This window comes from Mesoplodon bidens (genome assembly GCF_964165515.1).
Source record: "Mesoplodon bidens genome assembly, chromosome: 6".
Classification (NCBI taxonomy): Eukaryota; Metazoa; Chordata; class Mammalia; order Artiodactyla; family Ziphiidae; genus Mesoplodon; species Mesoplodon bidens.
Window position 1 is genome coordinate 97,093,173 of NC_138162.1, and position 17,119 is coordinate 97,110,291.

Genomic DNA, 17,119 nt, shown 5'->3' on the forward strand with positions numbered 1-17,119 from the left:
TGTTACGGGGTACAATAATAAAGCAGTACTGATGGGCAAATATACAGCCAATGAAACAAAATGTAAAGTGTAGGAACAGATCAAGTACCTAAAGTACTGAGTGTGTAAAATTAGAGGATACAAATTAGGGTTTGACAAAAGGATTCCTGTTTTGTTTTACTTGTCTATTTGTGTTCCAGTACTGTGATAATATTATTAAATATTTTCTAAAACATGGTTTTTAGAAACTACCTCACTCATATAATACCTCATATTAATGGATGGGAAAGAATCAGTATTGAGAAGATGTAATTCTCCCCAAATTAGTTTGTTCATTGTTAATGAAAATTCAGCTAAAAACCCAGTGAGGACCCCTCTCCCAATTTGATGTTGATTCACAAGATTAGCCTGTAAGATCCTGATGGTTAAAAAATAAATTATCAGACTCATGATATGAGACATAAACCCATCTTACATATTTCTGTGCATTATTTCTATAGTTTCAGTGGAAAAAATCATAGTAATTAAACATTTAATAATTAAAATTATGATTCTGGCAGAAGAGAAGATTACATGAGTCATGGAAAGATTTACGAGCCCAACTTTTCATGTTATATATATAAAAATTTAGTGGTTGATAATCACTGTATTTTAATTCAGCTGTGAAACTTATCACATACATATCATAAAGGGGTAAATCAATTAAACACTAGGGGGAAGAAATCTGTACATATGTTCAGCCTCCCAATGTATAAACCAAAAAATTTATGAAATAATTAGAAGAACATATAGATAAATATGCATCTAAACCTTAGTTGGGAAAGGACTTTCTAATAAGCCAGAAAGCAAAGGAGAAAAAAAAAAGATTAAAAAACATATTAATGAAAACTTTTTCTGGATTAAAAAAATGAATCTAAATTGGAACAGTGCCTCTGAGGGAAGAATATTTACAACATTTCCCTAGGAGTTTTTATGTATAATCAGACCAGTATTTAACAGATAGATTACATGTCTGTACTCATAATGTCTTAACAGTTCCTTCTTTAAAAATTGGCATTGTGCTGTCTGTATTACTGAGTTAAATTGAATCATTTTAGAGCATCTAAAGTATAGTTATTTTTCATTATTCATTGTAGTTATGTTCTATAAAGTGTGTGTGTATATGTGTGTGTGTGTGTGTGTGTGTATATATTTATGTACTATAAACCTGCTGCAGATACTGAATTACCAAATACTGAACTTTTGCTCCTAGGGCAAATACAGAGTTAGTTTTCTTCAAGCCTCTAGTCACAACATTTTCATCAGTCACTCAATACGTAACGTTGTTTTATATGTGTTTCTGTTTAAAGACACATTATTTAATATATGTCGTTGATTTATTCATATTGAACTCACAGCCAACAGTACTATAACTCAGGCCTGAATGAAGCTTATGTAACACACACATTTTTTCCATAAGGCACATCACAGCCTTCTTGCAGTTAGGGACTCTAGGCCGAACTTTAGCACTGTGCTTGGGGGCCATTTTAAACAACAAAATCACAAAGAAAAGCACAGAATGCGAAAAATTTGGCAGTAAACAGAATGTGAAAAGGACACTTGTTTGCAGTATAAGCTGAAGCAGTAGCCTGTTAACTCAGATGGGAAGGTGCATTTCAGGTGACTCAAAGTTTTTCACCACCCTGCAGATATGCCCTAAGTATTGATTTGAAGGTTACAAATACATTTTAGCAAGTAGGCAGATTCACAAATATGAATTTTATGAATTTTGAGTATTTTAAAGTTGTGCTTATTTACCACTTAGGTTAAGTTAAAATACAAATATAAAGCAAGGATCTTTCTGGAGGAAAGCCTTTCGTTTGGAGTCCTGGGGGAGCATGGCCGAGGAGTCACTGAACACTTTGGAATCGATGTAAGCTCTCCTTTTTTGGAACATTCCCTCGTATAGTAACCATGCACTTCCGTCTGGCTGGGCAGGTTTCATGGGCACAAGACAGTGTTCCTCATCGATGTGCAGGGTTTAGCTTTGGTGTCTGTCACTTTACTGAGCCCACAGAGGATTGGGTCAGCCAGACCAGGGTCCCTATCTTCCCTTGGAACTCAGTGGCTAATCATTAGAATACCATGTTCTGTTTACACGGTAACATTTGATCCCAGCTTTCAGTGTTTCTTCTCTAGAAACAGTTAAATTTGCCTTCCATTTTTTCTTTAAAATCAGTAAGAATTCTCTAAGTTGTGCTTTAGAAAGTATCGAAACAGTGAAAAGATGTTCTTTCTAATATTTAAAATTCTATATTGTTATTTGTGTGTATGGGGGTGATTTATATTTATATATATAATAGAAATACCACCAGCATGGATTCACAAAGCCGCTCAAGGTCCCAGACAACTGGAGTGAGTTTTTCATTGTTTCTTTTGCTGAAAGGAAATGAGCCTCAACTAGCCCCACTCTTAGTGGGTTTTGCTCCTAGAGCCTCGGAGAGGAACAGTGTGGGCCCATCTGCAGAACCTGTCCCCACCCACCACTGTGTCACCTGTCCTTACCCACCGCTGTGTGGTTGATGTGAAGGAAACTTTTCTCCAAATCTCGTGCATAAAAGTTTTGCAACTTGTGTTAAAATGTTGAACTATAAAAGATAAACTCACCTTAGATTATTTGCATCCCTCTACCCATACAGACCTAGAGAAAAATGTAGAGCAGAATGAATATCACACCAAGTTGACTGAAGCATACTCTTCAAAGACAAGCTGACATTTGGCAATGAAATGCACTGAAGAATTTAAGATAAATGGAAATGTAATTCAAGTAAAATTTACACCAGAGCCATTTTTAAGCATGAAAATTTTAAAGAAGGAAAAAGCACTATCTAATTTCACTGTTCTAGTTTTCTCACTGCTTCCAGCAGTTGTCTCAGAGGTAGTATTTATAATGGCTTGAGTAAGAGTGCAGAATGTATGAACCTTACTTGGACCCTAATTCAAACAAATACTGTGAAAAACAAGCTTTGTGAGACAGAGATATTTGAACACTCAGTATTTGATATTAAGAAATTTTTCATTTTTTAAGTGTGGTAATGTTTTTGAAAGAGTGCATATCTTTTAGAAATGCACACTGAAATATTTATAGATGAAAACATATAAAGTCTGAGATATGCTCCAAAGAAATGAAGAGGGCAGTAGGGGGCTTATACATGGAACAGGATTGTCCGTAAGTTGATAATTATTGAATCTGCTGATGGGAATTCTTTATACTTTTGTATATGTTTGAAATTTTTCATAATGAAAGGTTAAAAAAAAAGAAGAGTGCACAGGTTTCCTTGTTGGATCTGTGGAACACTTGGAAAAACACAAGATGTGATCTGACCAGTCATTATTATGGCCATCAGTGAGTAATTACAGAATGGCTACTGTATGCAGGATGGAACTTAGTGCTGGGGGCTGGAGCAGAAGGTGAGGACCAAAGGAGTGCTGAGCAGTTGAGGAGGTAGTGGGTACTCAGGAGCCCAGTGGGCACATTAGGTTCATCCACTGCCCAGTTGGTCCATTTTGGTCAGAGCCCACGATGGCCCATTGCCATCATGTTTGGATAAATTGATTTCATTTTTGAAAAGGTGGAAAAGGTAAATGGAATGTAGTACTTGTTCCAAAGTGTTCAAAACCCTGATAGATTTCTTTTTATTTCTTTCAAGTACCTTCTATGGAGAAGGCCAGCTGAGGCCACTGTTTTAGCAAGGAAATGATCTTATCTTGTACCTCTGAATATGTTTAGTTTCAAACAACTTTAGATTTCATCTTTTATCTGTCTCTTCCACTGTGAATAAACTGTCAAATGATGGAATGGCAAAAAAGTATAAAGTGAGACATCTTCAGAGGTGGGCTGTGAAACATCGGTCCTTTTAACGATTGATTTTGTATGACTTACCCTTTACTTTCAAGGAGGTAGTTTGAATCCAGATGTTGACATGATTAGTGCTGAAATTTTGTCTCTAGGATTGACATTGGCCTTTTTTTTTACCCCCTCCTTTTCTTTAAATTGAGAAATAACTCCCGCTGTCCCTCTTTTCTGACAGATTGATGATATTGATCTTATCAGTGCCAACATGGAGAATTCACTTGCTTCTATTGGGGGTTTCTGCTGTGGCAGGTCTTTCGTAATTGACCATCAGGTGGGTTCTTTTTAAAAACAGAAGCAAAAACTGAAACCTGTTGCTCCATTGGTCAACTAAAAATGTAACCGCTATTACAGAATTTCATTCTAACTTAGTTTGTCACACAATTTTAATTTAGAAGTAGATTTGTTAAAGAATCATTCAAAATATTTACATTTAGAAATTATCTCCCTTTCTAAAAAAGTTTTGGTTTTGTTACATAACTTCTGTACATGCCTGGGTCTTACCACCTCACCATTTGTACGTGCTGTTTGATAGGGAGTGCAGAGATTTGGTGCCTTTAGTCTTTTTAGCCAAAGAAAAACAAAGACAAAAAAAAGTGTTTATGTTTTATAACTTGTGTGTTTCTTCTCAGCGACTTTCCGGCCAGGGATACTGCTTTTCAGCTTCATTACCTCCCCTCTTAGCTGCTGCTGCAATTGAGGCCCTCAACATCATGGAAGAAAATCCAGGTATAACCTTTAAACACAGGAAATCAAAGATATTTCAAGTCATGTTAGCCATGCTGCTGGTTTGCCTTTTTGGAGAAAATAGCTGGAGGAAATGATTTCCCAGACAAAGCTCTGGCTCTGAATTACATTATCTGGCAATTTATGGGGAAAATGATGGTGAAAAAGTTGTCTCTGCCTCAGGGTTTCGGGTTAGAGCTTCTCTCGTGTTTCTGGAGATGAAGCCAGAGCCAAAGCAAAGCTCGCTCCCTTGGTGGGCAGAGATGCCAGAAAAAGGAGGGACTAGCTCTGGGTCAGTCATCACTTAGTTTATCAGGTTTTTTTTGCGAAATTAGCTGAAGTATGCTAATTTTGGTACTTATAATTTTATAACTGTTACCTAGTTTTCCTCATCAGCCTTTGATTCATGAGTTGGTGCTGAGGCCATACAGGTTTACCAACTATTAAAGCTTGCTTAGTGGGCCGTCGACTCAATTTAAAATGTGGTGTGGGGCTGTGATAGCGGCTCCTCACCAAACGCTAAAAGGAAAATGGAAAAGCAGGCCTGGTGTTGGTGATTTCAGATTTTATAACTGTCTAAAGATTCAGCGTTGGTTTTAATTCAGAGAATCAGTCAAAGTGAGGGTGTCTGTGTGCACATTCATATACTTGCTTGTCAGAGACCCCGCCGCTCCTGTCTCCTCAGCTATTTCAGTTTGTGGATTTTCCTTAAAAGAAAGTGAAACTATCAAGAAGAGATCATAAACATTACTGCAGTGTCTATTTTTTTCCCAAATTGTTTAGGGTCCAGAAAGATTTAATATATTTGTACCCTTTTGTTCTTGGCCAGATAAGTTATAGTATCTTAATAATAACAAGAGCCATTGTTTTGTTGTAGAAAACCTCATCCCAGGTTTTGCTGAAAGTTGGGTGAGTAGGTGCCAGCTAGTATATGCCACAGATGGTAGTTGGGGACCTTCAGAGGAGTTACTGGCTATCTATTTGTGTGTAATTAGTGGGCAGAAGGATTTGCTGCATTTTAAATTCATGAACTGGATCTTTAAAAACACTTTTAGATCTTCCAAATGTACTATCAAATGTATTTGTTTCCTTCAGGTATTTTTGCAGTGTTGAAGGAAAAGTGCAAACGAATTCATAAAGCTCTACAAGGGTGAGTTTTCTATATTTTCAACCAACTCAAAAGTTTATCTGCACAACATTTAAACAACTTGTGAAAAATTTTGAATGTCACCTCTTTGGTTTTCAGTGCATTTAATAGGCTTGAGTCAGTTTGTCTAAATTGCAGCTAAGAAACCAAAAACACAGTTCATTCAAGTTTGTCTCTGTGTGTGAAACCAGAGCATCCATTTTGTCATTGTTTTAAAAAATCATAACTTTGTTTTTCTAAAAATGATACAAGCTCATTGGTGAAATATTACAGCAGTACAGAAGGTAACAAAGATGAAAAAAAATAACACAACATGCTGCCACCAGAAATAACCAGCATAAACACAGGAGAATTTCCACACATCTGTAAGAGTAAAAGGATGACAGTGGGTTCATACTGTCCATGCTGCTTTTTAGAAAATTACTGATTTATTTTAAGTTACCTCAAGAAAAAGAAACAAGTGAAATCGAAGTGAACCTTATGAGTGTTCTGTTTCCTTTTGTTTTAACTACACAAGAGTAGTTCTTTAAGATTCCTCTAGAATTGAGAAAAGAATTGAGGCTAGTGACATCTTCAGGCAGATTTCTTATCTTACAGAAAACGGTCTCCCCTTGCCTGTGGTTCCTTTTTGCCTTTCCAAGTTGAAACCTGCCTTCTCAGTCATGGAAGTCCTGTCCAGATACGGAAACTAGAAACTTTTCTAAAAAGGACAGTTAATAAATAAGCGGGTCACAGATGTTCCAGATAAAGTAGGGGGAGAAATAATTGAAGTCTGGGTCTGACTTTCTGATCCTAACAAAAGTCCTTGCATGATTTATGGTAGAGAGATATTATTGTTTCCAGTTACATTGGCTTATGCAATACTAATAAACCAGTTCAACCTAGCACATTGGAGTCACTGTCAATTCATGAACACCTACCTCAGATGCCCTTTATTCTATGAGTGTTAATTTATTTTTCAAGTCCACTCCTCTACTTTTCCCAGCCCTTTCACGCTTTTTCTTCTCTCCAAAATCCCTAACCCTCGGTCTCACTCCACCCACTTTGAGCTGAAAGCCTTGCCTCATGCTGTCACTTGGGAACTCGCTCATTTTCCCTCACAAACCTGCACACCTGCGGGTATCCGAACCAGTCTTCCCTCGTGTTCTAGCCAAAGAAACGTTCCTCCATCCATCACAGCTCTTCTTTCTTAGGGACCGAGTGCCTTCGGTTGTCTCCTCTCCTTTCTCTTCAGTCTCTCCCCTTTCCTGAGTCATTTGATGAGCATTCAAGTACACTCTGCCCTATCTTGTCTTAAATTCTTCTCTCCCGTCACCCCATACTCCCCTCTAGCAACTAGCCCATTGCTCTGCTTCTCTTTGTAGCCAGTCCTTTTCCAGAGTTGTTTGTGCCCTCTCCACATCCTCACCTCTCATGTACACTTGAGACTACTGAACCCCACCTCTACTCCTGCACTTTACCCAGAATGTTCCTGTGACTACCGAGGGATGACGGTATTTTCTGATGTTAAAACATCCTTGCATTCCTGAGAAAGTCCCTCCTTGATTACAGTATATTTTTCTGCACTGTTAGTTAGAATTTTGAATTTTTATATCCATATTTATAATTTAAATGGGCCTATAATCTTTTGTTACAACAACCTTACATAACCTAGGAATCAATGTGTGGTAGCCTCAATAAAGTATTGAGCAGTTTTTCCACTTCCCTGCGTTATGGAGCCATTGTATAAGACCAGGCTTGATTATTTGTTTCTTCAAAGTTGAGCAGGACTCCTCTGTAAGACTCTCTAGACTTGGGGCCTTTGGGCTGGGCGTAGTCTGTGGTTATCTCTCTTGTGTCTGTATTATTTCCCCTTTTTATTTTCTGTTTCTGTCGCTTTCATTCTTTTGATAATCTTTCCAGGATTTTGCCCAGCACGTTTTTTTAAGTTTGATTTTGTTTTTTACTCATATTTTGTTTTCTCTGATTGATTTTCTTTCCTTATTTCTCTACTTTCTTGTTTCATTGAATTGTGTTTTTTTACTCTTTCTTAGCTTTTAACATTTAGATTATTGGTGTTATTATTTTCTAATAAATATCTTAAGGATAAACATTTCAAAGGCAGTATTTTCAGTGTTCAGTTCTAAGTAATTTTTTTTAGTCTCCTCTAATCAGTGATTTGCTTCTCTCATCTCTGAGGTTGCATTTGGGAGAGGAAGTCAGCGGCCTATGCTACTTTGGGTCCTTGCTGGAATCTTGAAGAGCCCCTAAATACTAACAGATAATTATTCATGTCCAGTGCTTTCCCACACTAAGCACATGATGGAGACCACATCTGAATTGTTGATTGTTCTATCCCTAGGACCTAGACCAGTGTTTAGTATTTCCATTTGGTAAAATGGGTAAAATAATATGGTAAATAATGTGCTCTCCAGAAATGGTTTTTTTTTTTTTAAGTATAACAGGCTCTGAAACACAGCTTCTAACTTTCTGAACTCAAGTTATAATTCTCCGTCCATTTGGTTTTAGTTAAACTTTAATGTGACATTCAGCATCCAGGCAGCCAGAAAGAGGGCATTTTGTTTCATTCCTTCTCTCACCAACTTGCTCCACCTAACATGTGAGATTAGCCCATTTGATCAAATAATAAGCTCGATTGGGCTTATAGGTGCCTTGTTTGTATCAAGGAAAATCCAGGCCATTTAATTCATATGAAATGCAATTTGAAAAGTGATTTTTTAAGTTCTCCCTGAGAGTACGTGACCTAAAACAATTAATACTTCTTTGTGTACAAGTTTAACACATTCAAAATTCACCTAGGAAATGGGTTTTGAAAGCATATTTCTCAGTTTCTACAGTAGTAAGACAACTGATCTATAAGGTTTCCCCGTATTCCAGAAGCCCTAGAGCCTAAGATTCCATGATTCAAATCTGCAGCCTGATTTATTGAGAGATCCTAGTGTGATGCATTACATTTAAAGAAAGTAGATACAGGGCTTCCCTGGTGGCGCAGTGCTTGAGAGTCCACCTGCCGATGCAGGGGACACGGGTTCGTGCCCCGGTCCGGGAGGATCCCACATGCCGCGGAGCGCTGGGCCCGTGAGCCATGGCCGCTGAGCCTGCGCGTCCGGAGCCTGTGCTCCTCAACGGGAGAGGCCACAACAGTGAGAGGCCCGCGTACCGCAAAAAAAAAAAAAAAAAAAAAAAAAGACACAAATTAATGATGTTCAAGGGTGGTTTGAAAGGCAGGTGAGCTTAGCTTCCTCACTTCATGTGATACTCGGGACACAGGTAGTCATTCAGTAAAAGCTTGTTGAGTCCTAAACATATTTGAAGAATCGAATATGCTAGCAAGTGCTTTTTGTGCTCATTTCATTCTAAGGGAAAAGCAAATCTTTCCAGGTAAAGCAGACTAAATGAAAGCCATTTAAAATGTTTAGCCCAATTTCAAATAGACATGTATCACTATTTTTGTCCTAGGAGATAGGTCAAAAATCAAACCATACCTGGCTAAATTATATGGCCTACAGTTCTCATAACACTGCTATAATCATTTGAAAATACAGGCTTTCACCCCTAAAGAAATCTCCCTTCCTTCCTGAGAAGCAGCAGATTTCTGTGCTGTTAATCCTAAGAGAGAAGAAAATAATTGTAATTCAAGAAAAATTTAAAATTAAACATGTACACAAGAAGACAGCTTTACAACCTAAATATATTGTTGGTGATCAAAGTATAAAATTTTATCGTCAGAAATCATCCCTGTAGTTTATAAAAGACAAGATACAAACTGAAGATTTAGAAAATAAGGAAGCAGCATTACCAATTATAACATGTTATCCGTGGAGGAAACAGAGGTAATAGGAAATGATGGTGCAGACACTTGCCTAAAGCGGGTGATGAGGGAGGCCCCCAGAGGAGTGGCCCTGGCCCTGGGACCGGGCGTGTCTGGCGCTAGCCGTGCAGGAACAGGAGAGAGCAGGTGAGGAGAGGAAGCGACAGGGCAGAGGCCCAGGGCTGAGTGGGCCTGCAAGGGGCCCCTTGAGGAGGAGGTGGCCCCAGCCAAGGTGGGTGAGGCACGTAGACCGCGTCTGGTGGGAGGCTGGGGATGACGCACGTGTTCTCTGTGAAATGTGAGCCGGAGGGTCCCGCGGGACCGGGAATCCTCTCCCCAGCCATGCTGCAGGGTGTCCTAGACTAGGAGGCACTGCCCAGGGCGTGTGTTTTTACCTCCCTTTGCCAGATCTGGAATCCCACCACGTGATGTTTCCCATGGAAGTCCCAGGTTTCTGTCACGTTCATTAATGCAGACTTTGTAAAATTATTTATATGTGAGAAATCTGAGCTTGGAAGAGGATTTATGCTTGTGTGTGTGTTTCCCTTCCTCAGCATTTCTGGATTAAAAGTGGTGGGTGAGTCCATTTCTCCCGCATTTCACCTCCAGCTGGAAGAGAGCACTGGGTGTCGAGAAAGAGATGTTAAACTACTTCAGGAAATAGTAACTCAAGTGAGTATCCAGTTATTCGGGTGAATCTCTTGGTACCCTTCTACCCTGAACCCAGGCAATTTTTAAGGTCATTTTTAAGAATGCTCTCTTTGCCCTAAGAGACTGGGTACAGCAGAAGTTGTGGTTCCCCCTCGGGTGACATGGAATTGTTCTGATGCCCAGCCTTCCCGACACCTGTCCCTGCGCAGTGGAGTCTGTAGCACGTCTCTCCTGACAGGCTGCAGGTTATTCCATTGGGTCTGTTTTCAGCTCACATTGAAGTTGTGTTCTTTGCCACATTGTATTAAAATACACTTTGCTTCCACTCTGAATAATTAGTCTTCCAGAAAACCCAGTTGCTTACTAGTTACAAAGCCAGGCTTTTGCCCATGTAGGTGGGGATGGCATTGTGTATGGTGATGGCGCACAACACCAGACAGCTGACTGTCTGGGGCTGAACACCCAGCATAGCTCAGAAACAGGTCGAAATAATCTTGTAACCAAAAAGGAAGGAAGAGCCACTTCTTTACCGTGCCTAACTTGGGAGCTTGATTTAAATGTCTGACTTCTGAAAGTCTTACTACTAAGTGTACCTTAGTTATTAACTAAGAAACGCATCACTAGGGAAGATCCCTTGGCCTTTACTGTTCAGTAGAGCTGCATTCACCCAAGTCCTCTCTCCTCACTTTCCTCCTCCTAAAGGACGGTCAAGTGGCCCTGCAGCACTGAGCACCGAGGGTGGTGCTGCCTTGTACTTGAATCTGAAATACATGGAGTATGTCTTTGAGAATGAAGACAGGCTTCGCTCTGCTTCCTTGTCCTGCTTGTCCTGACAGTTCCTTTCAGAGGCTCCTTCCCTGAGTCCGTGCTGCCAGGCGTCAGGGTAGTAGTGATGGTCAAGTCTGCCATGTGCCCCTGCCCGGCTGTGGCATGGCAGGCAGGCAGTCACGTGGCTGCTCAGTATGGAGACTGTGGTGCTAAGCCAGCCTCTGTCTTCACCGCTGGCTTCAGCTGAGCTGTACCCTGCGATGTGTGAACCACAGTACCTGCAGTCATTGATTCATGGAGAACTCCTTGCAACTTGTGGATCATTGATTCGTGGAGAGCTTCTTGCAACTTGTGGCCTTCCAGAGTCATTTGTCCTAAAAAAACAAAATAAAACCAAACCCAGAATATGAGATTCCTAATTAAGGAAATGTGTCAGATTATGAATGAGCAGGCAGCAGTGGCTCTCGCCTAGCTGGGTGAGGAAATGTCATGGCTGTCTCCTCAGGTGCAGCTCTGCAAACATGAAAAAAAAAACTCTTTAAAGGGGAAAAGCGTCCCACAGACCTTTTTTACTGCCTCGGTATTTTTATTGTCATCTTACTTAAATGTATAGGCTATAAAAGGAAGTACAACGTCCTTTTACTTAGAGCTCCTATACAAATGTAATACCAAAACAAATTTATAAATTAAATATAATCAGAACAGACAAGCCTAGTAAGAGTCAAATTATGACATTACCTTCACGTGACAGCTGAGTTTGTTTACTAACTGAGTTGCCAGGTGGTGTGACTGACGCTGACCACCGCCAGAGCAGCCTTGTGAAGCTGCATGTCCTGTGTTGCAGTCTGTGGTGGCGCCGTTATTATCCCAGAGCCTCCCCTCGAACCCCCCCTCAGGGTGCTTCTCTACACACTTGGTGTCACGGGACGTGGGCCTTCTCTAGGTGCCAGGGTGTCAGTTCCAGTCAGATCCACCTCAGTTCTTTCCTCACTAGGTAGCAACAGCTAAGGTCTTACTGCTACTCTGTTCCAAAGGGAGTCTCAGAAAGGGCATGTGAATCAAGTGACTCGATACTTCTCTTACATAGGTTATCCTGATAACAGAAAGAAAAAGTGAGTCTGGACAATTCACAGATCCCAAAATTACATCTGTGGGCTCCCACTGGATATTGGCTGTCTTCAGAAAATCACCTTGAGAGTTGAATGAGGAGAGAACAGGCTCTGGGGAAGGGAACAGAATACTATCTGGAAACTGCATTGTAGGAAGGAAGAGGAAAACTCTTAGAGTTTCTTTGCATCATTGCAGCTTCCATCTTAATAAGTCTTTTGTCCTGTTCCTCTTTGCTTTTTCTTTTCAATATTTGAAAGAGAAAAAGGATCATGACACTGTAGTTCTTGTTTAAGCTTTGCAGAGCTGAGCAGTTCTGCCAAATTTTTGTTGACTTCCCGATAAAACAGTTTTTACAAACTGAGCTATGGTTTATACTGTTTCTTAACTAGACAGGACTAGAAACAGAGCCAGTCCAGATGTTTGCAGAAGGAGTTAAGTTTTCCAAGTACACTTCCAGAATGTAGAATCAGCAAAAGACATTGCCTGCCGTTGTTTTCCATCTTTTCCTAGCAGAGGAAAACCTTGCCTCACAGCTTACAGAATGGCGCCTCTTCAGGCAAATACCTGCACCGCCACACGCTGGCAGTGATGGTTCTTTCCTTTACAGCACCCCTTGCTCTAGCTGGTTGTTTGTTTGTTTAAAAATACAATTCACGTTCCATAAAATTCACTCTTTAAAGTATACAGTTGAGTGGTTTTTAGTATCCTCACCAGGTTGTGCAGCCATCACTATCTGATTTCAAAACATTTCATCACCGCAAGGAGAAACCCTTATAAACCATTACCCTCGTCTGACTTTATGCTTTATTTTGATAGCGATTATTTAATTTTTTTAAAAATGTTGGCAGGTAGCTGATGTATTGGAGAGCTGTGCAGAATGTGACACCAGACTCTTCTGTGCTTGGTAGCACTGTGTCCAAGTGTAGCACATGGGAATCAGAGGTGTTGTTGATATTTGACGTGTGAGCACTTCCTCTCTGAAGTGATTCTGCTGGCGTTATAAAGTCCAGCTCTTGGTTAGCCTCCGGGGCTTTGTTGGTCCTGTTTCCCCTTGTCCTAACTCTGCTTTGCCTAAAGTGGTAACCACTAGTTACCTATGGCTGTTTAAATTAAGTCAGATTCAAAGTTCAGTGTTACATTTGCACTAGCCGTATCTCAAAGTGCCCGAGAGCCACATGGGCCCCTGACTGCCGTCCTGGACAGCACAGGGCGAACACCTCCATCATTGCAGGAAGTTCTGTAGAACAGTGCTCTCAAGAGGATAAGATGATTCTGTGGTATTTTGTTTTGTCTTCTAGCAGTTATAATTGGGAAAACGAATGAAAACTACTATTGAGAGTAGCATTTCAGTGCACCTTCCTGTTTCAATGACCAGTGTCTGCAGTCCAGGTTGCAAATGTATTCCTTTTCCTCACACAGTGCATGGACAGAGGCATCGCGTTAACTCAGGCGCGCTACCTGGAGAAAGAAGAGAAGTATCTCCCTCCTCCGAGGTTGGTAGACTTAAAATCATGACTTGAGTCATTGTTTTCTACTTTCAACTCTGTATGAAATGTATTATGTTTTGAAATTTTTTGAAAGACCGTCACAGGATAAGGAAGAATGTGTATTGTTAAAAGATAGAACATCACCTGTTTCTGTTCTTAACCTAGATGTTTTCCCATTTTAATTGAAAATCCCCTCAGGACTCTGTAATTAACTTAATGACACATCTGCGATCCCAAGAGCGAACTGGGAGAGCCCAGGTTCGCATTGGCGACGACCTGCCACTGTGCTGAGGTAGCATGTGCTGGGCCAGCTGTTTCCGCCACCAGGATAGTCCTTACGGGGGTGGGAGTGGGCACAGTCTGGGGGGCGCTGCTCCTCCCACCTCTGGCCCAAGCGCTGTGTGGTACTTCATCTGACAAACACGTATTAAGCACCCAAGGAAAAGCAAAGTGACAGTGGGGAAAACCTCTACAGAGGTTCAAGCAGCCCTCAGTGGGAAGGCGCCTCGACTCATGATTTAAAATTGGCGTTCATTCAACACCTGATTCTGTCCCCTAAGCACTAAAACAGTGTAGTCCAAGAAGGTAGACACCCAGAGCTTGAGGGTTTCAGGGTCATGACACAGGTCAGGGAGGTCACAGAGGAGGAGGGCATGGTTAGTTCTGGCCTGGGAGGGACTGAGGCTTCCTAGAGCAGGAGACACTTAAGCCGAGCCTGCAAAATCAAGCTGGGGTGGGCATCGGGCCTTCCAGCAGGATCTGCAGTGGTGTGGAGACATACAGGTGCATCTGGGGAGCCCAGAGCACAGGTTTGAGAGGCACCATGGAGAGGGAGCCTGGAAGAGTCTGGGAGAGACCTGCGAGAGCACACAGAGTCAGCGCTGTGCAAGCGTGGAGCACTGGGCTGGGTTCTGGAAGACTGTTCTGGCAGCAGCTTGAAAGCACCCTAAAGATCCTGCTCTCTCCGTTCTAATTACACCCTCCAAAGTTGTGCTCCTGTGTTTCGTGAGGACAGGGGCCACCGTCGTTTTGTGCCCTCAGGACTCTGGGCCCATCCCAACTCAGTGTGTATGTGTCCAGTGGCTGATGCGGATGTTTGCAGAGGGGAGTGAGAGGGAGAGGGGTAGAAGTGCCCTGTCAGGCTGATACTTCTTGTCTTCAGTTTCCTGAGAACTTGAAACTTTCTGCCTCGCATCAAAGTATTGCAGAACTTCTATATGACGTATTGAATTACACTTATGAACAACTCATTAATATGAGAAACGTTGACTTCCTACTTTGGGCCTGATACTGCTTGCAGCAGTAGATTTAAAGGACAGAGTTTTCTGCCGGCCCTGGGCAGAGCCCTGCTGCAAGGTTACCTCGACTAGATCGCTACTAGTCCAGGCAGGGAACAGCAAACTCCTGTAAATAGCAGACAGTAAAATGCTTTCAGCTTGTAGGACACAAGGTCCCTGCCACAATTACGCAGCCCTGCCGGGACAGTGAAAAAGTGGCTATGGACAGTAGGCCATGTTCCAGTAGAAGAGCTTTATTCACAAAAACAGGTGGCAGGCTGATGCTTGGTATAGACTCTCATTTGACTATCTTTTGTGTCCCTTATTATTTCTCAGCATTAGGGTTGTGGTCACAGTGGAACAAACAGAAGAGGAACTGGAGAAAGCTGCGACCACAATCAACAAGGTGGCCCAGACCGTGCTGCTTTAGTCTGGGGCCTGGTGGCCTCTCACCACGCAACACGCAGACAGACCTGAGTCGCTGCAGAGTGAGCCAGAGGGGGGCCTGCGGGAACCAGACAGGGTGTCACTAGATGGTGTGGATATCAACTCAGTGTATGACCATGAGAAGGATGCTGGGTGCTTAAATCCAAAAGCCCAAGAACTGATTTTCTTAAGAGAAAAACTAATGACGGCATATAACTGATATTTAAATTGTGCTCTTTAGTACTATTTAAACGTTTTATTAATACTAGATTTTATATTCTTTTTTTTGTTGTCATTGTTTAAAAATGGAGCTTCAGTGTATCTTCTTTCCCTTCTAATGATAAAGATTGTGAGCACTCCTTAATACCTCATAGAAAATTGCCTGTGCAACATTAAAGCTTAGAGGCACTTCAGCACATATGATACAAAATGTATTGAAGATCTAATTCAACCACATCTTTTTCAGTCTTCGTCATGTGAAGCTCAATGGTAGCTAATATATAAAGAATACTTTATGTGTGATTATTATAACGTTTTCATTATAATATATTTGAATCCTAGAATTTTTATATACGCTAAGTACTGATGTTGCACCATTTCTAACAGTGAATCTTAGCATCCCTAACCAGAGAATAGTCATCCTACTTCCTAAGCGAGCAATAATTTAAATCAAATACTATTTTATTTTAGTCTGATTGACCTTTACATTTGTTATGTGTTGACTTCTAATCTGTTTTCAGAAGAGGATTATTGTGATGATCCCAAAATAGAACTCATGTCCTTGATATTTTAGAATATCTAGAATGTATTCTTTTTTGTATAGGGACGTATAACTACAAGCTTTTTTCCTAAGCTAAAGAAAACGAGACCTTTATTTCTTTTCAGCTTATGAATTCCAAATATCGAAAAAAGGTGTGAAAGCACTAAAAATAAAATTTTTAAGCTGTGCTTCAGCCACCTGTGTTTTCTTTAGCCAACCAAGTTGGGTGGTGTAAATGTTGGCGATATGTGCCATAAGGCAGTACATAAATATTACACCATTACTCCATCTCTATTAAAGGGAAAGGAATAAAATGATCTTAAAGATGTCATTTTATAATATATGTTCATATTGACAAATGGTCTTCAACACCTTTTTAAATAACATATTTTTTTAATGTTTAGTTTCTATTTTGCGTGAGGTATTTTGTACATACGTGCCTTGTGATTGCTGCTGCTTTAAAAGACACAGTACTCTTTGGGGGATGAATCTGTTGTGTTTTGTTTTTTAATGAAATAAACCTCCATTCCTGATAATCAGTCTTTTGCATATGTAATCTAGTCAACAGAATAGTCTCTTGATTTTAAATTCTGCAGACCTAGGGTAGTATTCTGTGTGTGCGTGTGTGTGTGTTCTTGTCGTGGGGGTTTTGGGAAAGTATTAATTTCTTAGTGCCTTTCTTCAATGTACAGTATCTGACATTTCCTTGGTTCCTTCTGATTTAACCCTTGGCCACTTATGACTACAAAAATACCAGGCCTATTATTTTTATAAACAGATTAGGATTGTAACTTTTTAGCTACTTTTATAATACTCTATAAGTCAAAACTGCAATAATCTAGTTGTTTATTGCTACGTTTAAAAAATGATTGGACGTTCCTGGAAAAGATGGTAGACATTATTTAACTTTATTAACATTATTTAATGCTCACACATTATTTAACTTCAATCCTTGAAACACATCAACACGAACCAAAAATAGAGTCTTTATATTAAAGCTGTAGAGTGACCACAATCTGGTAATACACATCACAGAAAATATCTACTGGAAGCAATAAATTTGTATGAAACAAGCAAAATGTTGA

The 17,119-nt window shown here is 40.5% G+C and overlaps 1 protein-coding gene across 1 annotated transcript in view; it reads left to right on the forward strand.

The window, feature by feature from the left end:
- The window catches only part of SPTLC1 (serine palmitoyltransferase long chain base subunit 1), a 62,552-nt gene extending 45,982 nt beyond the window's left edge, over positions 1-16,570 (forward strand). The window contains exons 9-15 of the mRNA XM_081238470.1: positions 1,784-1,891; positions 4,050-4,145; positions 4,504-4,600; positions 5,693-5,747; positions 10,110-10,227; positions 13,504-13,577; positions 15,185-16,570. Of these exons, the coding sequence (XP_081094596.1) occupies positions 1,784-1,891; positions 4,050-4,145; positions 4,504-4,600; positions 5,693-5,747; positions 10,110-10,227; positions 13,504-13,577; positions 15,185-15,278 (642 nt within the window). The 3' untranslated portion in view covers positions 15,279-16,570. The remainder of the gene's footprint in view (positions 1-1,783; positions 1,892-4,049; positions 4,146-4,503; positions 4,601-5,692; positions 5,748-10,109; positions 10,228-13,503; positions 13,578-15,184) is intronic.
- Positions 16,571-17,119: the final 549 nt, after the last annotated feature.